This window comes from Myxocyprinus asiaticus, chromosome 17 (assembly GCF_019703515.2).
Source record: "Myxocyprinus asiaticus isolate MX2 ecotype Aquarium Trade chromosome 17, UBuf_Myxa_2, whole genome shotgun sequence".
NCBI lineage: Eukaryota > Metazoa > Chordata > Actinopteri > Cypriniformes > Catostomidae > Myxocyprinus > Myxocyprinus asiaticus.
Window position 1 is genome coordinate 49804191 of NC_059360.1, and position 23057 is coordinate 49827247.

Here is a 23057-nt window from a genome sequence, read left to right on the forward strand (position 1 = left end):
TCTTAACTGTCCAGAGTGTATTAATGTCAACTAACACATTTGTCTTCAGGTTCTGCTGAAGGCTTTAATAAAGCCGACAGAGACATCAACACAGCTGTGAAGTCCGGCAGGTAAGAGTGACGGATCCTTCATACTCATGATGATGATGATGATGATGGGCTCATGAAATGTTCTCTTGTGTTTGTTGAAGGTGGGTGATGTTGGAGAATGTCCATCTGGCTCCTGGTTGGCTAATGCAGCTGGAGAAGAAGCTTCACTCCATGCAGCCACACGCTAGTTTCCGTCTCTTCCTCACCATGGAGATAAATCCAAAGGTCAGAGGTCATTGTGTTTTGTGTTGTTTAATGTCATGAAGAATGAATGACATTTATCAACAATAAACTCCAACCGAATCTCCCTCAGGTCCCTGTGAACCTGCTGCGTGCTGGACGAATCTTTGTTTTCGAGCCGCCTCCTGGTGTGAAGGCCAACATGCTGCGCACGTTCAGCAATATTCCTGTGGCACGCATGTGCAAGGTGAGCGACAGCTGTGGTTTGAGTTTTCGGGAAGTAGATTGTCGCTGCTAATGAGTTTTTCTGTTGTTGTTCCTCTCAGTCATTGAGCAGTTCAACCGTCAATCATATTGTCTGTTTTTTGTCGCAGTCTCCAAATGAACGAGCTCGTTTGTACTTCCTCTTGGCCTGGTTCCATGCAGTCATTCAGGAGCGACTGCGTTATGCACCGCTGGGCTGGTCTAAGAAATACGAGTTTGGGGAGTCTGATCTGCGGTCCGCCTGTGACACTGTAGACACCTGGCTGGACGACACGGCAAAGGTCAGAGTGTGTTCATGTATTTTCAGTCTGATTAGATGCATGTTGCTGTAAAGTGAAACAGTAATTGACGATAATCTGTGCATCAGCTGAACTTCATGTTGTTCTCTACAGGGTCGTCAAAACATTTCTCCAGATAAGATCCCGTGGGCGGCGCTGAAGACCCTGATGGCTCAGTCCATCTACGGCGGTCGCATCGATAATGAGTTTGACCAGCGGCTGCTCATCACCTTCCTGGATCGTTTGTTCACCACCAGCAGCTTCGACAGCGAATTCAAGTTGGCGCTCAAAGTGGACGGACACAAGGACATCAAAATGCCCGAAGGCATCCGGTCAGCACAAACATGCTTTTATTCTCAGTGTATTTGTCTCCGTGTTTGAGTCACACTGCAGATGATGCGCTCTCGTGATGTGTTTCCTGTCATGTGTTTGTCAGGCGTGAAGAGTTCATACACTGGGTCGAGATGCTGCCAGACACTCAGACGCCATCTTGGCTGGGGTTGCCGAGCAACGCGGAGAAGGTTCTGCTCACCACTCAGGGTACGAGCGTCTGCATGACTTACACGTATTGGGTGCAATGGAGACGTTGTGTACTCATAAACTCTGACCTCTCTTCTCTCTCTCTCTCTCGAGTTCATTCTGTCAGTTTCTGCAGAAGTTTGATCTTGTCGGGGCTGAACGCACCTGCTTGACTGTGTACGGCCGTACAGGATTAGACTGATGTGACAGTGTGTTAGATGAACAGGAAATGGGCCGTACACAGTGGAGAGTGTTTCGGTTCTGTGTCCTCTTCCTCCAGCAGCTGTATTTCACTGCCATCATGTCACTGTCTCCTGCAACCCTTGTGATGTTTTTCTTTGATGTTTTGAAGCTGTTTTGTTGTTCTGTTTGTTTAGTGCACTGCTTAAATGCATGTGATCCTCAACAGTCTTTAGATCTGTGATATTAGTGATGCACTCGTGAACACCAGTAACGTCCTGTCAGGTTTTCTCTATTAACACTGTGCTTGAACGGGCAAGTTTGTCCACCAGTTAATTTGATCTCCCTCCTTCACTTCCTGTGGGCGGCTCCCTCCTGATTCTCCTGTACCTCAAACCCCTCCTCCTGCTCTTCCTCCACCTGTTCCCTCCACTGCTGCTCCATCCTCAGGCATTGACATGATGGGGAAGCTGCTGAAAATGCAGATGTTGGAGGATGAGGACGATCTGGCGTATGAGACAGAGAAGAAGCAGCGCACGACGTCTTCATCTGACGCGCAGCCGGCCTGGATGAGAACGCTGCACACCACCGCCCGCAACTGGCTGCAGCTCATCCCAGAATCCGTCATTCCGCTCAAACGCACTGTGGAGAACATCAAGGTATGCTTGAGTGCTGGACTGAACCATGACACCTCACATGTTTTTACTAAAGCTGTTGATTCAACACGTTAATTCAGTGTGATTAATTATATAAAAAAATAACGTGTTAAAAAAAAGCAGTTAATCGTGTCCCCGGACCGTAATATGGGATATTCCGACCATCGGAGCAATTCAAGCTTGGACACTTACATTTGCTCCAAAGTAAATTAAAGCTAATATCTTAACGGTAATACATGTATTTAGGTCTTCGTAAAGGTGATTAGTAAATAAAGCGTTCACAGCATCTAAATGAGTGTGTTATGAGACGTTACCAGGTGTATAATCGCTATTAAATTACGCTTTTTTTCAAGTGACTGTGATAATCATTTGCCTCGATTCTGATTGTCTGCACAGTTTTTAATCAAATTACAGTGTAATTTAACAATTTATTTTACAAAAACATCAGATAAATATGCGTTACAATATAACTCTTTATTTCAGCCCACTTAAGAGTATTATCCGTTCCATTTATTAAGCATATTTTGCCAAAAACCGTGCCGTTCACAGAAATCTCCAGTTCATTCCTATGGGGAGTTCTGCAGAGCATGTCCGTAACCAAGGGGGGCGGAGCTTAGCGAAGGGTCAGTTGCAAAATGTATGGCTGTGGACTGCAGGCAATCAGCATATTAAGTAATTCTATACAAATTTTAATTGATTAATCTCTAGTTTTTCACAATTAATTTCCGGCAGTTGATTGTGTTCAGATGAATGTTTTCTGTCTTGAACTGATGTGATCATCAGCACGTGTCTTCTACGTTTGTAGGATCCTCTGTTCCGTTTCTTCGAGCGTGAGGTGAAGATGGGTTCTCGTATGCTGCAGGACGTTCGTCAGGATCTCACTGATGTAGTGCAGGTGTGTGAGGGCAAGAGGAAACAGACCAACGACCTGCGCACGCTCATCAATGACCTCGTTAAAGGTAACGCTGTGTGTTTGTGTGAGACATTTATTTTAAAGAGGTTTGAACCTTTTTACTAACCTTACGAAGCATCATAAAACTGATTATCAAAATGTATACTGCCAGCAGAGCCATTGTCGTGTTGTTTTTCTCAGGCATTCTGCCTCGCAGCTGGTGTCGTTACACCGTCCCTGCGGCCATGACCGTCATCCAGTGGATCGCAGACTTCAGTGAGAGAATTAAACAGCTGCAGCAGATCTCGCAGGGAGCGGCCAGCGGCGGCGCTAAAGAGCTCAAGGTTCTACTGTGCACGCTACTTAAATGTTTCTAATGAAATAAACCAATTAAACCACACTGAACGTGTCGATGTAGTGCACCGTTTTAATGAGTAGAACTGATGAAAACACATCACTTCAGTGTTTGACACGTTTTGATCCTCTTTAGAACATCCACGTGAATCTGGGCAGTCTGTTTGTTCCGGAGGCGTACATCACCGCTACACGTCAGTATGTGGCCCAGGTCAACAGCTGGTCTCTGGAGGAACTCTGTCTGGAGGTGAACGTCACATCTGCTCAGGGAGCGGCGCTGGACTCCTGCAGCTTCGGCATCAAGGGTGAGAGAGAGAGCGGCTAGCAGAACCCAAGAGTCCTGTCAAAGAATTCATCCTGTGTAAATCAGTTTAATAATGTTATCTTCTGTGTGTCTGTAAACAGGACTGAAGCTTCAGGGCGCCACGTGTGCAAACAACAAGCTCTCTCTGTCTGCGACGATCTCCACTGAACTTCCTCTGACACAGCTGCACTGGTTGAAACAGAGCAACACTGAGAAGAGGAACATGGTCAGTCATGAGACACAAACACTGATGTCACTCGTGCCGTCATTCCTGATTTGTAACATCTCTCTCTCTCTTGTATACCTACAGGTCACTCTGCCCGTGTATCTGAACTTCACACGTGCTGATCTCATATTCACGGTTGATTTTGACATCGCCACTAAAGAAGACCCTCATCACTTCTATGAGCGTGGAGTCGCCGTCCTCTGCACAGATTAGATCATTCCTAAACGACATTAATAACCCATAATGAATCAGATTCATGTCACTTATACTTACTAATCATTCCTAATAGTGTGGTAGATAAAACTGTGGATGTAATGAAATGGTCATTTTGCATGTAAAATGTCATGTATTTCTAGGACGAGTTTAGAAAGTCAGAAGCAGGTTGGATGATGGATTGTGTTTGGATTTCTGAGATGGATGTTGATTTTAGTGGAAAGAATATGGATGTGTTTCAGATGGAAAATGGAAGTTGATTAAAGCTTTGCATGATGGTTTCAAATAAAGCTAATGTGGTGTCACTCATTTATTATAAGAATGTACGGTGATCATGTTGAAATAATCAAATAAAGTGTTTAGTGTCTTCATTTGAGCATCTATAGACTTTTTGCATGAACATTTGATAAGGATTAATAAAGCTGCCTGAAAAAATATCTCCAGAATTATTGTTGAAATGAACAATTTAAGAAACAAGGATAGAATGTGGACAAAAACTTATTTTCTGCAAACATTGTTTTGATCAGATTTGATTAACCCTTTACACTCTGAAAGTGTTTTTAAAGATTTAATGTTTCAGTGGAATTCCCAAAATTAAAGACTTAACTCGACAAAAAACAAAGAGGGTCAAGTGTTTGGTGTTAAGAAAACTTGGGTTTAGGGTTGACATTTTTCAATTACATAGATTGAGACATTCAGAGACTTGCACAACTTAAGTCAAAAATTAACCTTTTTTTATTTATTTGACATTATATATATCTGGGTGTAAATAAGGTGGCTCTGAAAAACTGCTTTTGTTTTGTTCCCAATCATGTCAACTGTATCTGAGAAAACATTTGTGTTGATATGACAAAGCAATCAAAAGTTATAGCATTACAAAAATAATTTATCATAGTGTCCAAAAACATCTCCAAACAAATAAAACAATAATTGTACATAAGAACTAATTACACATGCAAACACAACAATGACTAAAGGTTTGCATAGCATGCAGACATGATTTTAGTAATGAGATTTCACAGAATGAGTTTCATTCTGTGTCATTTGAGTCATCATTGAGTCTGTGTCATGTATTTGGCGCCATCTCCTGGTGGTCATATGTAACATTGTGCTTCATGTAGATTATCTAATGATCTATACATCTGATTATCTTGTGTGTGGACTCGTTTGAAAGATAATCATGTCCTCTAAGTGATGATATGTGATATTATATGTTCCGTTATATTTCGTGAAGTTATAAGTGAAAACGCGGCATACGACCAACACTAACATAATTGTCAAAGACATATATTTAGCTATTACTCACTATATTTTTGTCTGTGAGTAAAACAAATAAGCTGGTTTTATTCTACTCTTTAAGAGCTTTCCAACAACATATGACACATGGATATTTGATCAGTTTGATGTTTTTACTGATTATAATAATATGTACAGTGCAAATGTTTTATGAATTATTAAAATGCAACACTTCTGATTTGTCTGTAAATTTTAAAGCACTTGTTCAGTTTTGGTCATAATGTCTACATGCATTGGAAAGTAGAGCTTCTAATCTTTCAAACGATACCTATTTTCTGTTGATCAAGAGTGTAGTTATTAATATATTGATGGTGATTATTTTCCTCTTGCATATGAGTTTAAAGGGTTAATGTCTACATTGAAAGCAGATGAATAGTGGAGTATCCGTGTTCAGTGATGTCCCAGAATATCTGCTGAATCTGTCTGGAGATTCATATTGATGTGAAGAGCGTTTAATTTGTTCAGTTTCACAGTACAAGCTTTAAAAAATTGTATGTAAATACCAACCTTGAAACTTCTGTCAGAGTTTTATAGATTTACTTTAATGGAGTAAGTGCTTTACAGTGAGTTTAGAACAGCGAGTTGGTTATTAATTATAAAATCACAAATCTAGTTGATTAAAGTTTCTTATCAGTCTCTTTTTCATACATGGAACAGAAGCTAGCTCTCCCTTTATTTCTGTCTATTTGTTCATATAAAATAATATTTATAGGTGATTCTGAGGTCACTCAGCCCCCACATGCTCCAAATTCAACTCCTTATCAATGTTTTTATAGTTGCTATGGTGTTTATTAAAAACTTTATTGGTGTTCAGACAGCAGCAGCTCAATATTCATCTGGTGTCGGACTCTTTTTCTGTCACTTCAGCTCTGGACACGAGAACAAAAGCACAAATCTCCTCATGTGAACACACTTTAAGAGTCAAATTACTGAAGACTTTCTGTCAAGACTAATCATCACATTATTTGTTCAATAAACAATTATCTTTACTTCATTCACTGGTGTTTCCTGATTGAACTTTGTATTTATATACATGGAGTATCATCTGCACTTCTGTTCAAGATGCTGTTGTGCAAATTAGTGTAGAGTTAGTAGAGAAAAAGTCCATATAAATCAAACTTCTGGCCAATGTAAGTACAATGTTTTAACACTGTCAGTTACAATATTATTTGTTAACTTCAAGAATAATGATACAACATTCAAGAGAGCTAAGATTGTCATTGCTAATACTAATATATGCTAATTACAGTTGCACATGTGACCCATGTTAGTTTTTGAATACATTGAGCATCTAGGGGTCAACATCACCATATTGGTCCTAATATAAAATATATTATCCTTATATATTTTACTATATTATATTATCCTTATATTCGGACCAATACAGTAATACATGAAAACAAGTTTATACTGAACATGACATTTTGAGTCAGGATTATTTAAGTGGGTAATTATGTTTTGCTTATGCCAGATGCCCAAGAAACCAGCAGTCGACAGATTTCATTTTCACTGTCCTGTGTTCATCTAAAGAGGCCATAGTGTAAAATGTCAACATAGCGACTCCTAATCAGAGCATCTGGACAGAGCTTAGTAAGCAGCTAGAAAACAAGATCACTGCAAACGCTCTATACACTTCTGTTAAATTAAATAGACACAACATCTGGACTGCTTTAGGGTTTACTCATGAATGTGATCATGAAACAAATGGCAGTAGTGATGACACAGAGTCTCTTTCACCCAGACCAAAAGATTGCTGGACTTTTGATCTTGAAGTTTCGTTTCAGAAATGGATTAAATTCATGCCTGAAACGATTAAATACAACAAGTTCTCTAAAACACAAAAAAGGGATACGCAATTTTAAGCCTGGCATCTGGACACGTGATAAATCATCACATGTTTTTAAGTTTAAGTTTTTAAAGATCCATTATTTGTGTTAATGGATGTGTGATAGTTCACAGTAATTACATTTCAAAAGTAAAATCATTTTGGCTTAATTCTTAATTCATTGAGTCACAAGTTTCCACATACATACACATATATATATATATATATATATATATATAGTATTAGTCAAAAGTTTGAAAACATTAAGATTTTTTAATGTTTCTGACAGAAGTCTCTTCTGCTCACCAATGCTGCATTTATTTGATCAAAAATACAGTAAAACAGTAAAATTGTGAAACAGTTGTTTTCTATCTGAATATATAGTAAACTGTAATTTATTCCTGTGATCAAAGCTGAATTTTCAGCATCATTACTTCAGTCTTCAGTGTCACATGATCCTTCAGAAATCATTCTAATACACTGATTTACTGCTCAAGAAACATTCATTAATATTATCAGCTGAAAACAGTTGTGCTGCTTGGAAACCATGATACACAACCATTCAAAGGTTTGGGGTAACTCATTTATAAAATAATACTTTTATTCATCAGGGACACATTAAATTGATCAAAAGAGACAGTAAAGACATTTATATTGTTAAAAAGATTTCTATTTCAAATAAATGCTGTTCTTTTTACCTTTCTATTCATCAAAGAATCCACACCATAATGTATCACAGTTTCCACAAAAATATTAAGCATGCACAAATGGTTTTCAACACTGATAAAAAATAAGAACAATTCTTAATAATTGAGCACCAATATTAATTGATAATAGTTGAGCACAAAATCAACATTTTAATATGATTTCTGAAGGATCATGTGACATTGAAGACTGGAGTTTTTTTTATTTATTTTTTTTTTATGTCAATCAAATTACAAACAATGAACATGACAATAGTCATTCCAACACATAGTATAAAATATAGAGCATATATAGACTACAAATAGCAAAAAGAAAATACAGTATAATCTATAAAATAAACAATACAAGTAAAATAAAGAAAAACAAAAACGAAAAACAAACAAACAAACCATTGAAGACTGGAGTAATGATGCTGAACATTCAGCTTTGACATCACAGAAATAAAATTACAGCTATTTTAAATTATATTAAAACAGAAAACAGCTATTTTAAAGTGTATTGTTTCACAATATTACTGTTTTTATTGTATTTTTTTATCAAATAAATACAGCCTTGGTGAGATTAAGAGACTTCTTTCAAAAACATTTAAAAATCTTAATGTTTCCAAACTTTTGACCTGTACTGTATAGACCCACACACACACACACACATACCACACACACACACACACACACACACACACACACACATACCACACACACACACACACACACACACACACACACACACACACACACACACACACACACACACACACACACACACACAGACACACACACACACACCACACACACACACACACACACACACACACACACACACACACCACACACACACACACACAGACACACACACACACACACACACACACACACACACACACACACACACACACACACACACACACACAGACACACACACACACACACCACACAGACACACACACACACACACACACACAGACACACCACACACACACCACACACACACACACACACACACACCACACACACACCACACACACACCACACACACAGACACACACACACACACACACACAGACACACACACACACACACACACACAGACACACACACACACACACCACACACACCACACACACACACACACACCACACACACACACCACACACACACACACACACACACACAGACACACACACACACACCACACACACACCACACACACACACACACACACACAGACACACACACACACACACCACACACACCACACACACACACACACACCACACACACACACCACACACACACACACACACACACACACAGACACACACACACACACACACCACACACACACACACACACACACAGACACACACACAGACACACACACCCACACACACCACACACACACACACACACACACACACACAGACACACACACACACACACCACACACACAGACACACACACACACACACACACACACACACACACACCACACACACCACACACACACGTGCACACACACAGACACACACACACACAGACACACACACCCACACACACCACACACACACACACACACACACAGACACACACACACACACACACACACACACACACACACCACACACACACACACACACACCAAACACACACACACACACACACACACACAGACACACACACACACACACACACACACACACACACCACACACACACCACACACACACCACACCACACACACACCACACACACACCACACACACACACACACACACACTCTCACACACACACACACACACTCTCACACACACCACACACACACCACACCACACACACACCACACACACACACACACTCACACACACACACTCACACACACACTCACACACACACTCACACACACACACACACACACACACACACACACACACACACACTCACACACACACACTCACACACACACACAGCCTATGTATGTATAAACAAAGCTACAGCAAACAGATTATTGTGTCTGTATTTATGACAGTGTTAATATTACTACTGTTATACACATAACTACAGTAACAAATAAAAACACAGAGTTTGTTACATTCCACACATCCTGTGATCCGCTGTGTCCATTAAAAGATGAAAACACACAGTGGATATGTAACAGTTAAGTGAATGTGACTATTTATGTGATTTAGTTTGCCATTTGGATCTTACCGTGTTACTTCAACTGTATTGTTAAAAAAAGACAGTTGCAAAAACGAAACTTTTACCGGCAAAAACCAGCACAAACAAACGAGACTATTTGGGGTGAATTTGGAACATGTGTGGGGGCTGAGTGACCTCAGAATGACCTATAAATATTATTTTAATATCTAAAAAACCGAAGCAGCACAAACAAAATGTTTTACAGCACAAACCAGCACAAACGGAGCAGAAACGATTGAGGCTATGTTGCCGAAGTTTTGCGTTGGGTGGGGGGCCAACTGCACGCAGGTTCCAAATTCTATTTTAATAATTCAATTTGACCCCGTTTAAAGCTTGTAAAGAGTTTTTAGCGCCACCGCATGTCCTGATCCGGTAACTTTGTTTCTGCGCATCAGAATGTCTTCAGTCAGTAATGTTGTGTAGTGTTGTGTAGTGTTGTGTTGTGTAGTTGATCTGATCCTTTACTCTGATGTGAATGATTACAGCTGTGATGTGTTGTGTAGTGTTGTGTTGTGTAGTTGATCTGATCCTTTACTCTGATGTGAATGATTACAGCTGTGATGTGTTGTGTAGTGTTGTGTTGTGTAGTTGATCTGATCCTTTACTCTGATGTGAATGATTACAGCTGTGATGTGTTGTGTAGTGTTGTGTTGTGTAGTTGATCTGATCCTTTACTCTGATGTGAATGATTACAGCTGTGATGTGTTGTGTAGTGTTGTGTTGTGTAGTTGATCTGATCCTTTACTCTGATGTGAATGATTACAGCTGTGATGTGTTGTGTAGTGTTGTGTTGTGTAGTTGATCTGATCCTTTACTCTGATGTGAATGATTACAGCTGTGATGTGTTTGACATGCAGCATGTTTGCAAGAAGACTGAAGCATTCTTTTGTAATGACACAATATAGAAATACTTTATCATGAAGTGCACATTTTATTTTCACCCGTGAGGAATGCAAACAACATACGGTGTGCAGTTAGTTCAATAACAAACTTAAGATCTCTTTTTCATGTTGATCGAATGACTGCAGCACTCAAACACCTAAAGAAGAAAATAATATATGAATGTAAACATGAACACTAACAATATAGAAATACAAAACTGTTCACAAACATCATCATTTGTCACTTTTTTCTTTTTTTGCAGGATCTGTGTGCCAGCAGCTAGTATGATATTAATGTCTGCTGATTATATATTTAGACAAATTAACAAAGGAGTCTGTGATCAGGGAACACATGAACATTCTGGAAATCATGATCATAAATAATTACTGAAATAACTTTGTGACATCAGTGACATTCAGACAGGAAATGAAGATGTAACTCAGACTATCATCTCATGCAAAAGCTTCTTCAACACAGGAGATCTCGCTGTGTGTTTTTGTAGATGCTCACAAATGACAAAATAATCATTGAAAAAAATAATTGGTGCAAAATTCACTTTTCAGGCAAATGGTGAGTTGTGTCAGACGGCAGTATGGGTTCATTTTCAACACACTGTTCTGTCTTCAGATTCTGTCGCTGATCTCAGAAAGCAACATGTTCAACCTCCATATCACTGATGCACGGCCGCTTCCTCCGCATCCCCTCATCCACATCACCTGAAGGAGGAAAGAACTTCCGTTTGGAAAATGCACCATGGAACGCAGGACTGTCAGGTGACCCGGGACTTGCTTGAACCCATCCAGACTGGATCCATTTGGAGTTGGACTCTGTGGTGTGAAGGGACGTCTCTGTTCCTGACGGCACTGCAGGTGAGATGATGGAGGATCTGGTGTTGAAGCCAGAGTCAGACAGATCCACTTTAACACATGTTACGGCCTGACAGGGAGACCAGAAGCCCTGCTCAGAGTCACTGGATGACCTCATCTGGATGTCCACATCATGATGTTCTGGGAGGTCCTGTCGTGTCACCGCTCTCCTCACGTCTCTGTCCGATCTATGGCCTCTTCCTTTCATCCTGAGAGTGCCGGGCCTTTGACGCTTTGCACCTTTATTAGAGGAATCAGAGTCTTCTGAACTCCCATCATACGGATCCAAACACTGAAACAACATCACTATAACATTAGTTTAGAGAACATTTGATTTTCTAGACATTTATCTCCATTCACAGAGAGTTTCAATGACCTGTTGGTAGTTTTGTCCACTTAAACGCTGGAGTTTTTGAGAAGCTGCATGTTTCTCTGGTGTGCTGCTTTCACAAGCCTGAATAGAGAAGAAGAAGAGCTCACAGACCTTATGTGAGATATTCTGTTCAGTTCATGAAAACATTGGAGGAAGATTTTCATGATAATACTTTACTACTGACATCAGACCATCTCGGGTTTGTCTCTGATTCAGAGTCTAAACTGGAATCAACTTTGCACATCTCCTGACAGAAAATCACATGTGTTACTTGAAATGGCACAGAATTCATTTTTATGAAGTGATAAACACATTCTGCTGAATCTGCAGACCTTGAGTTTAATGAAGTCATTAACAGGAACAATAATTAAAAAACTAATCTGGGGATCTCTCACCATGTATTTGAATGCCAGTCTACCAACAACATCTGACAGACCTGTATTGATCAATTCTTCCATTCCAGATCACTGTGAGTAAATGTCATTGAGCATCACAAACATCTCTGAACTCAACATGTGTAGACAACCCTTCCTCTCATGTCACATGTGTGTTTGTGTGCATGTGCTCAGGCTTCAGTCGAGGCCTTCACTCATCAATATATTCAATCACATATTAACTACTGGTGTGCCAAAATATTGTTGATTTAAACTGTACTAAACATTGCCACACAATAATTATCAAGTGAATATATGGTGTAAGAACCCAAATGTATATCTAAGTTCAGAAGAAATTCACATAAATATTTTAGAAGAAAAAGTGCATTAAACTCTAACATGTTTATGTGGCGCGTTTATCGCAGTATAATGATGCGCATGCGCAGCGCGTTTATCATTATTTATATCAAATATTCACTGTTTATTGTTCTCATCAGAAGAAACGTTCACTTATGAGAATGTAAACATGTATCTATCACAAAAGGTCATTAAAAAAGCAAGCAAACTAGAAATATAATGGTCAAGAGTGGTGCAAACTACTAAATTTTCTCAGTCAGAGAAAATGGGCTTCTGGATAGAAAACTTACATTTATGTACAGAAAAATTTCGTTAGATTTTCCACCTATTGTGCCAGTAAAAAAACAAAAAACATTTTCCCTAAAATAAACGAAACTCATTTTCAGTTATAAAATGGGTCTCTCCACAGGAACTTGGCCAAAATAAATGCACAATAGTCTTATTGTGCTGTTGACAAAAAATAAAGAATTATGCCAATATTTGTTTACCATTTGTTAAGTAGTTACGGGCTAAAATCTATGGCTCTTGTATAATATTAGTAAACATCAGTGTCCCAGCAGTGTCTGCGCATGCGCGGCGCGTCAGATCCGGGTCTGCGGAAGATGAATGTAAATGTTAAAGATGGCGGCGGATGGAGGAGGGAAGGAGATGAACGAGATCAAGAGTCAGTTCAGCACGCGGGAAGGTGCGTATAAACTCCTCACGCACTCCGAATACAGCCGACCGAACCGCGTGCCCTTCAACTCTCAGGGCTCGAACCCCGTCCGAGTCACTTTCGTCAACGTCAACGACCAGTCCGGGAACGGCGACAGAATCTGCTTTAATGTGGGCCGGGAGCTTTACTTCTACATCTATAAAGGCGTCCGGAAGGTGAGAGCGGCATTCTTTGATTTAAACACTTAATAAAGATCATTCAACTCGTCATGTGTGAATGTCACGCGCTGTTTCACTCCTGACGTGCCAATCAAAGTGACCCGTCAGTCAGTCAGTCAGCCTGTGAGTGTGAGTGTGTGTTTGTGAGAGTGTGTGCGTGTGTTTGTGTGTGTGTTTGTGAGAGTGTGTGTGTTTGTGAGAGTGTGTGCGTGAGAGTGTGTGTGTTTGTGAGAGTGTGTGCGTGCGTGTGCGTGTGTTTGTGAGAGTGTGTGTGCGTGCGTGTGTTTGTGAGAGTGCGTGTGCGTGCGTGTGTTTGTGAGAGTGTGTGTGCGTGCGTGTGTTTGTGAGAGTGCGTGTGCGTGCGTGCGTGTGTTTGTGAGAGTGCGTGTGCGTGCGTGTGTTTGTGAGAGTGTGTGCGTGCGTGCGTGTGTGTGAGAGTGTGAGTGTGTGTGTTTGTGAGTGTGCGTACGTGTTTGTGAGTGCGTGTGAGAATGTGTGTGTTTGTGAGAGTGTGTGTGTTTGTGAGTGAGTGTGTTTTTGCTTGTGTGAGTTTGTGCGTGAGTGTGTTTGTGCGTGAGTGAGTGTGTTTTTGCTTGTGTGTGTTTGTGTGTGAGTGTGTTTGTACATGAGTGAGTGTGTTTTTGCTTGTGTGAGTTTGTGCGTGAGTGTGTTTTGTGTGAGTGAGTGAGTGAGTGGGAGTGTGTGTGTGTGTTTCTGAGTGAGTGTGTTTGTGCGTGAGTGTGTTTTTGCTTGTGTGAGTTTGTGCGTGAGTGAGTGAGTGGGAGTGTGTGTGTGGGAGTGTGTGTGTGAGGGTGGGAGTGTGTGTTTGTGAGAGTGTGTGTGTTTGTGAGTGAGTGTGTTTTTGCTTGTGTGAGTTTGTGCGTGAGTGAGTGAGTGGGAGTGTGTGTGTGGGAGTGTGTGAGTGAGGGTGGGAGTGGGAGTGTGTGTGTGAGGGTGGGAGTGTGTGTGTGTGAGGGTGGGAGTGCGTGCGTGAGTGCGTGTGCGTGAGTAAGTGTGTTTGTGCGTGTGTTCAGTTTATTGTTAATGTGACATCACACATCTTGTGGCTCTGATGATGCACACAGAATTTCAGCTCAATCGAGTGTGTGTCAGGACGTTTTCACACCTAGTTTGTTTGAGTTCTCCATGTGCTCTCAGTGTATATGTGAACAACACAAGTGGTCTCAGATCCCCTAAAAGGACCCAAAACAGCACCTCAGGAGGTGGTCTGAGTACGGGTCATTTTTGGGTCCTGTTGTGTGTTCGATTGATTTGTGCGATGTGAAAGCGAAGCGGTACCAGTCCACTTTGCATTTTATGACACAAGTACCTCATGGCTTGCCATCCATAGCTGCATTACATACTTCATATTTCAGTCACAATGTACTGTCCACATATGGGAATTTTAAGTGAATATAAATATACCATGATTACCATGACGTGTTTTTCTGTCTCATATTCCGTTCTTGTATTATTTGAGCACCTAAAATGAACTGAACGGCCACATTCCGAGCAGCGCGTTAAGATGAACCGCTTTAAAGTGCTCTGATGGTCGTACTGTCTACGGAGGTTCACGCCAAACTCCCGTGAAAATAATGAAGCGGCTCAGACTATGAGCACAGGTCAGGGGCTGTTCAATCAGACAAAACACCACAGACTGCAGCGAACTCGAGGATCTTGAGACACACAAGTTGAACATCTTTCTTGACGAAGCATTTAAAGAACTCATAATCTGAGAAACACTTATAAGAGAGCAAGTACCTCCACCAACTGTAAGGGGCTGTTCACACCGAACGCTTTTGCAACCATCCATTTGTTTCTATATAAACGAATGCTAGACAAATGTCTTTGTTTCCCTTTGTTTTTGTTTATTCACTCGTCCAGGAGCGCTGTTTTTTTTAGATGATGTGTCTAATTAAAATAACTTTAAAAGCATATTGAGACACCTGCTTTATGTTAAACTGTATTTGTTGCGCTGCGTCTCGCCTTTATTAGCACAAGAATATGATCGATCTGAAGTCATCGTATTACAGTGAGGATAAAAACATTTAATTGAAATCAGATGTTTCTGATTTGTTTATACGTTTCTCTCGGCTGCATGAGGATATACTTTTTTAATTTCTCACGTCACTAGCTTTAAATATGCAACTTTGCTGGCTAACGAATGCGTAAACATGACCAGCTGGATATAAACTAATGCAAATAGATGGTAATAGATGGGAACAATCGTGACATTTAAATATTTGGGTAGGACTTGCGTGTATTTTTGTCACATTGTCCAATCCACTTGAGGTTACCTTTAATGTTACTATACTGTTGTTCTCTACTAATGAAGCATCTAATCAACAAATTAATGACTTTATAATGATATGACGTGTACTGTAGTGTACTGTATACATACCTTTTCATTGTTGATGTTTTAAATCCGCATCTGAAGTGTTCTGCTCCATGCAGAGTGTAGTCTCACGTGTCAAAACAAACAGCACAAGACATCAGTGAAGTGTTTTTATTTCGCCTCTAGAGACCGTTCTTATACTGTATAACGACAGCGGACCCTTCCCAGCCGCTCCAGCACCGGACGCAACAGGGAAAAACTATCGGTGTGGATTTTTCCCAATAACGGATAGTTCCAGAAACCTGTTATCGATGCCGATATATCAGTCGACCTCTATAATACACAATATTCATGTAATTCTATCCCTGTGCAATCATTTTTAATGAATAATGCAATATTCTTTTAAGCCTTAAAAGTAATCATATAGATCCATTTTATTATATGATTTCAAGTTAATCAGATTTCATCAGTAAATTACTAAAGGTGTAGGCCTATCTGCAATAAGCATACGTGAACTTTAAGAAGTATGACAATTTGTATGACAATTACTTATCATGATAATCACAGTTATTTATGAAAAACTATTGTCAGCCAGATGTTATAATCTTGACAGCTGCAATGGGGTCTGAGTCCTTAAGGAGCTGTGGTGTGAACGAGTCTGAGACCACAATAATGTGAAGATGACCAAAAAAGAAACTGGGTCCTCTTAAGTCCACTTACATTGTGAACACCAAAAGCACTGAGGTCATTTGCGGCTGGTTTCCTTTCTGGTTCACTAAAAACATATTATATGTGAAACCACCCTTAGGGTGTGTTCACACTTGTAGTTCAGTTCTCTTGGTCCAGACCAAAAACTGGCATTTTTAACACCAAACCTAAAGATACAAAACCAAAGGCATCAGGAAAAAGTCACAACCTGATTGGACAGCTTTTATGATGTATATTTTGTGACGGAACTTGCCGAACATCCAAAACAATGCTGGCTGCTGGGCGAAATGCGCTCGTTGGACCCACTTTCCCTTAACCTATCACTGAACATTTTGAACACTTGAGCATTTTTGTGTGTTTTTTCCAGTATACTGGAAATATGCTCATCAGACCAAATGTTAATAAGGAACTTTACCTCCTCATTGCTCCATGTTTGCCCTCTGCTCTTTTGTTTTGCGTACACCGCTCTGACCGCTCTTCCTATGTTATCAAATCACGTGATTTTTAGGGTCGCATCTTGTGACATCATATCCTGTTATTGGTCCGTTTAGATGTCTTTGGTCCATGCTGTGTTCATATATCAGTCGAACTACACCAGAGTACATTTGGTGTTTGGTGCGCACCAATGTTCGTATGGCAGCGTTCACACTTGTTCAAATGAACCGCACTAACAGAGCAGTCGCACCAGAGTTCGTTTTAATCGACCCAAACCTGCCAAGTGTGAACACACCCTTAGACTCTTTACACTGAACTTTAGGGCTCAAGAGAAGCTTAAACAAGGATCAGTAAAATTGACAAGGTGTATTTGTATTAATAATCTACAGTTTTAATAGTACAGTTTAATTTTAGGTTTAGACTGTTATGTCATTGATGTATCATGTTTAGATCCACAGTTAAAACACACACTAAATACAACCGAGCCACCGATTCGTGTCCTTTTTATTCATCACAGTTTGTCTGTAGAATTTGTGAATGACGTCTGGTGTGGTGAAAGTCTTCCTGTAACAGAAACATGATCAAGTTCTCAAATATTGTTCTGTATGTGTCGGTTCTGCTGCGCTGCTGATACAGTATGACATTGACTAGAAATACTCAGTTTAGTTTAAATGTTTGTTTTGAGGTGTTGCTGGTATTAAAGTCTTGATTTCTGTATTTATGGCCACAGGCAGCTGATTTGAGTAAGCCGATAGACAAGAGAATATACAAGGGAACGCAGCCCACGTGTCATGACTTCAACCATCTCACAGCCACGGCCGAGAGCGTATCACTGCTGGTGGGTTTCTCGGCTGGGCAGGTCCAACTCATTGACCCCATCAAGAAAGAGACGAGCAAACTCTTTAATGAAGAAGTAAGTGCTGACATTATTACAACTTGTTTCATTGTAAATAATTGTATTAGGTGTTGGAGACATTGTCTACGTATCGTAACAGATCTCCTCTGCTTTTCTCCTGTTCATCTTCTGCTCCTCCATTAATGTTCTTCAACACTCAGAGACTTATAGATAAATCTAGAGTAACATGTGTGAAGTGGGTGCCAGGCTCCGAGAGTCTCTTCCTAGTCGCTCATTCCAGTGGAAACATGTACCTGTATAACGTGGAGCACACGTGCGGCACCACAGCGCCTCATTACCAGCTGCTCAAGCAGGGCGACAACTACGCTGTTCACACCTGCAAGAGCAAGTCCACGCGCAACCCTCTGCTCAAGTGGATGGTCGGGGAGGGAGCGCTGAACGAGTTTGCCTTCTCTCCCGATGGGAAGTTCCTGGCCTGCGTGAGTCAGGACGGTTTCCTGCGGGTCTTTAACTTTGATGCGGTCGAACTGCACGGGACCATGAAAAGTTACTTCGGCGGGCTTCTTTGTGTGTGTTGGAGCCCGGACGGCAAGTACATCGTAGCAGGCGGTGAGGACGATTTAGTGACCGTGTGGTCATTCGTGGACTGTCGGGTGATCGCACGCGGACACGGACACAAGTCTTGGGTTAGCGTGGTGGCGTTTGACCACTACACAACCAGCGTGGAGGAGAGCGACCCCATGGAGTTCAGCGGTAGCGACGAGGACTTCCAGGATCAGATCCACTTTGGCCGCGACCGGTCTAACAGCACGCAGTCACGCCTCTCCAAACGCAACTCGACGGACAGCAGGCCGGTGAGTGTCACATACCGCTTCGGCTCGGTGGGGCAGGACACTCAGCTTTGCCTATGGGACCTCACGGAGGAAATCCTCTTCCCTCACCTCCCTCTGTCCCGGGCGAGGACACACACGAACGTGATGAACGCTACCAGTCCGCCAGCCACAGGAAGCGGAGGCGGCGGAACGGTGTCAACGATGACCAACAACCCGAGCGCCAACGGCAGTAATAACAGCGGCTCGAACACGCCGGGCAACTCGCTCCCAGCGACACTGCCGCGCTCCAACAGCCTTCCACATTCAGCTGCCGGCAGCGCCAACAGCAAGAGCGCCATTTCAGATAACCCCATCGCCACCGGCGTAAGCAAGTTCGCCACGCTCTCGCTGCACGACCGCAAAGATCGGCATCCCGAAAAAGACCACAAGCGCAATCACAGTATGGGTCACATAAGCAGCAAGAGCAGCGATAAACTCAACCTGCTCACCAAAACCAAAACGGACCCCGCCAAGACCCTGGGCACGCAGCTGTGCCCTCGTATGGAGGACGTGCCCTTGCTCGAACCGCTCATCTGTAAAAAGATCGCACACGAGAGACTCACAGTTCTCATCTTTCTAGAAGACTGTATCGTTACCGCTTGTCAAGAGGGATTTATTTGCACATGGGCGAGACCCGGCAAAGTGGTAAGTTGAATCGCATGTTCCCCTTCCTGCTGACTGCATCCCCATGTTTGTGAAACTACTATATGACAAGTCTGTCATATTGACGAAGTTTGATTTGAGGCACAAGAGTCTGAGACTTTTCTCCTGTATTGATGTATTCAGATGTGACGTGAAGAAGCTATATAACGCTGATATTACACAGAGAGAGAAAATTCTAGTAGATTGCACTTAGGGCTGGGTGATGTTTCGTTTTTTTTTTTTTTTTTTTTTTTTTTTCAATTTTGTTGATTAATTCAAATTTACATGTAAACGAGATTTATATTTTTGAATTCAGGTTTTGCTTACGGTTAGGTTTCACATTACCTAACCCTAATATTAACAAACACTATAGTTGGATACGTTGTCAATCCACCAAAAGCAGAATAAGGAAGAGAAAATGTTTTCAAAGCGCTTGGCTTGATGCTGCCTCCACCGCTAGTTCTTTTACCATGAGGATTCAGATAGATCGCTAATTATTGCTTTGTGTGAGGTGTTTCAAGTGTACTGCATATATAGCCAACATTTGAGAAGCGATCATTTTGACAAACTTTGCGAATTGTATTGTAATGATCATATTGCTGCTCTGTGTGTACCGCACACAACCGTTAGAGGGCGCCGCGTGCTCACAGCACTGACTGTACTGAATACAGACTGTCAGATTTTAAAACGCAGTCTTTTAATGTTTAGTAATTACATGCGTCCATTTCGTGATTTCAGTCTTTATTCAATAAGTTGTGCAGACTTAATGGATACCATACCGATGTCTCAAAGGTCAAAGTCTGCAGCTTTCACAGCGTTTAGTTTTTTACCTTTTTCCATGTCCATTTTTTCACGTCTGTAACACAAGTTTATTTCCTGTTTTAAACTGGGATTTTTTTTTTCTTCTTTTTTCTGATATCTAAACTCTATCTGCTGAAGTTTATGATTATACTTACAAATTGTTTGATTTACAGTGAGTACTTTCTAGATAAACTTGATTTAATCAAAAATAAATACTTTGCATTCTGCAGTTTTTGTTTTTTTTTTTTTTTTTGCAGTTTTCTTATGTTATGCTTTTATTTCTGAACATCTGGGTTATTTTAAATAAATAAGATTTTTTTTTTTACATTTACACCATGTTGACATCTTCCTGTATGGTGCACTTTGTTTCTGTAATGAATAGAACTTTGAGTTCTGTAATGAGGTTGGCGTATATTCTAATAAAAACATGTCATTGGAATCATGTTGAAGTTACTTTTTAGTGGAATACATTTAAAACTTGGGTTAGGGTCCAGATTAATTTTTTTTGCCATATTGCCCAGCCCTAATTGAACTCGAAAGGTTAAATCTGCTAGAACTTCCTCACAAGACAACATCATGCTGCTTTCTAAGATATCTCGTTTTGATTAGGCTGCACAATTAATCAAACATTTAATTGAGATTACGATTACATTTGATGCAATTTAACTAATCATTAAAACTGACGATTACAGCACTCATATAAGTCTTGTTGTGTCAGAGGTTGAGTATTCTAACTAATTCCTGACATATCTGTTGAGTGATGAAACGGCAATGACCAATCAGGAACGGTCAATAACACTATCCATAATCAATAGTCCAATCAATAAAAACGACTGATCCTAATGTGCAAGTTTGAAGCAGTCTGATGATCATCTGTGTTTACATGCTGAAGAAACATCACGCGACACACGAAAAGAAGCTTTAGTCGTAATTTGGGAATATTTTGGATCCGTTATATGTTGCGCAGCTCGCTTGTAGTGTAGACGGTTAATATGCAACATACAATATTTTTTATGCTTATGAAAGTATAATTTAATTCACTCTATTGGAATCGGTTGGAGCGCTGTTTGTGTTACTCGGTTCTGAGGTTTAATCTCCGTTAGGATGTTCCCTATGTAGACAGTAGGGCAGATAACTAGGTTTAGGTACAGAGTGTTTGTGTATGTTTGCATGTTAACATGTACACAATAAACATGTCACGCATTCCACAGAGGCAGGTGTGGTTTTACATGTGTGAGTTTCAGTATCAGAGCATCTCAGATTTGAGAAATCATCATATAAAGAACATGTCAGTGTTTAATGATTGTGTGTTGAATGATCGTCAGCCATGTTTCATTGTCTTCATTAATTAAATGTTCCTGCATTGGAGGAAAGGGAGATAATTGTTATAATCATGTTATAACTTGATCTTGTATGAGTTTGTAATTTCTCTTAACTGCTGCAAGTGTCAATATAGACATGATAGAAACTTTCTCTTTTTTTTTCAGGGTTTATTGTCATCACAGAATCAAGCCAACTCTCCGAGCGGCACAGTCGTATAGCCGCAATATTCCTGCTCTTCTTTATCCTCTCGGTTCTCGATATGTTCCTCGCCGGTGGCCCGTGTGCATCAGTGGAAAGGATGTGCTGCTGCCATACAGTTTCTTTTGTTTTTTCCCTCTTTTCCCAAGTATTTATTTGGATTTTGTTGTTTTCACTCTCACTTTATGATTTTTTCCTCTGGTGTATTTGAAGCTTGGTTAAGCTGTGGGAAATCATTTACTCATGGGTGAATACGAGTCTGCCTTGAACTCGGTACACTGCGAGATCTAGTGGTGAAAACGAGAGGCAGCAAACCCAAGACTCACTCCATCCCGATTCCATTTTAATAAGGTTTATTTTCCTCTTTCATACGGAATAGATTCGAGCCCTGATGTTAAACTGCACTGATGTTGTTTGTAAATGTTATAAAGGATCAAAAAGAAAGAAAGGAAGGTTTGGGGAAGGCCTTGACACTCTTGGCTTTAATATCCTCTGTCTTGAAATTTGAATCTGAAAAAGCTGGATGCTGCAATCATAGTTTTTTAAAAGAGAATTAGTTTGCACTTAATAGTTTATTAGAAGAGAATGGCTTTACATTGTTGTGTGCGAGGACTCACGGACCGGTATAACGGAGAATTATGACTTTGTATCTATTGAGCATTTATTTTAATATTGTTTCAGATAAAAATCTGCTTTGTATTATATGTATAATATTGTAAATCAGTGATTTAATGGGACAAAAGCAAATGATCAGTACTCTAGAGGACGTTTTGTCATCATTACAGGAAATAGTGATATTTCTGAAGCAGAAAAATATACATATTAATAATATTAAAAAATAATCTAAAATATGCAGGTTTCTGTTTTGTTTTTCTTCCTGTCTCTTGCACAGAATTCATGTGTATTTTGATAGATTAATGTATGGCTCGACGGAGCTGAAACGCTTGATTAACTGTTGTTACAGATCCACAAACGCTGTGGTGTGAC

The 23057-nt window shown here is 40.6% G+C and overlaps 3 protein-coding genes across 8 annotated transcripts in view; 2 read left to right on the plus strand and 1 right to left on the minus strand.

Moving 5' to 3' along the window:
- Nucleotides 1-4526, plus strand: part of dync1h1 (dynein, cytoplasmic 1, heavy chain 1) — a 34970-nt gene extending 30444 nt beyond the window's left edge. The window contains 12 exon segments of the mRNA XM_051722785.1: nt 50-110; nt 191-314; nt 403-516; nt 644-814; nt 926-1143; nt 1248-1351; nt 1961-2169; nt 2972-3125; nt 3260-3402; nt 3549-3717; nt 3818-3942; nt 4027-4526. Coding sequence (XP_051578745.1) covers nt 50-110; nt 191-314; nt 403-516; nt 644-814; nt 926-1143; nt 1248-1351; nt 1961-2169; nt 2972-3125; nt 3260-3402; nt 3549-3717; nt 3818-3942; nt 4027-4155 — 1721 coding nt within the window. The 3' untranslated portion in view covers nt 4156-4526.
- A 6579-nt stretch (nt 4527-11105) lies between these two features.
- On the minus strand, nt 11106-13631 carry LOC127455248 (uncharacterized). 4 transcript variants are annotated; one of them, XM_051722966.1, is made up of 4 exons: nt 12692-12835; nt 12481-12543; nt 12300-12377; nt 11106-12215 (listed from the first exon to the last, which is right to left on the minus strand). In XM_051722966.1, the coding sequence occupies exons 1-4, from the start codon at nt 12752-12754 to the stop codon at nt 11700-11702; spliced, it is 720 nt and encodes a 239-aa protein (XP_051578926.1). In that variant the 5' UTR covers nt 12755-12835; the 3' UTR covers nt 11106-11699. The 4 variants fall into 4 exon arrangements, with proteins under 4 accessions (XP_051578926.1, XP_051578927.1, XP_051578929.1 ...); XM_051722967.1 differs by having other exon boundaries at nt 12481-12540; nt 12692-12786; XM_051722969.1 differs by lacking the exons at nt 12481-12543; nt 12692-12835 and adding an exon at nt 13516-13631.
- LOC127455178 (WD repeat-containing protein 20-like) lies at nt 13505-22923 on the plus strand. Of its 3 annotated transcripts, none has more exons than XM_051722838.1 (4): nt 13505-13897; nt 18109-18291; nt 18435-19751; nt 22037-22923. In XM_051722838.1, exons 1-4 carry the CDS (start codon nt 13640-13642, stop codon nt 22088-22090), a joined length of 1812 nt encoding a protein of 603 aa, XP_051578798.1. In that variant the 5' UTR covers nt 13505-13639; the 3' UTR covers nt 22091-22923. The 3 variants fall into 3 exon arrangements, with proteins under 3 accessions (XP_051578798.1, XP_051578801.1, XP_051578800.1); XM_051722840.1 differs by having other exon boundaries at nt 13623-13712; XM_051722841.1 differs by lacking the exon at nt 18435-19751.
- Nucleotides 22924-23057: the final 134 nt, after the last annotated feature.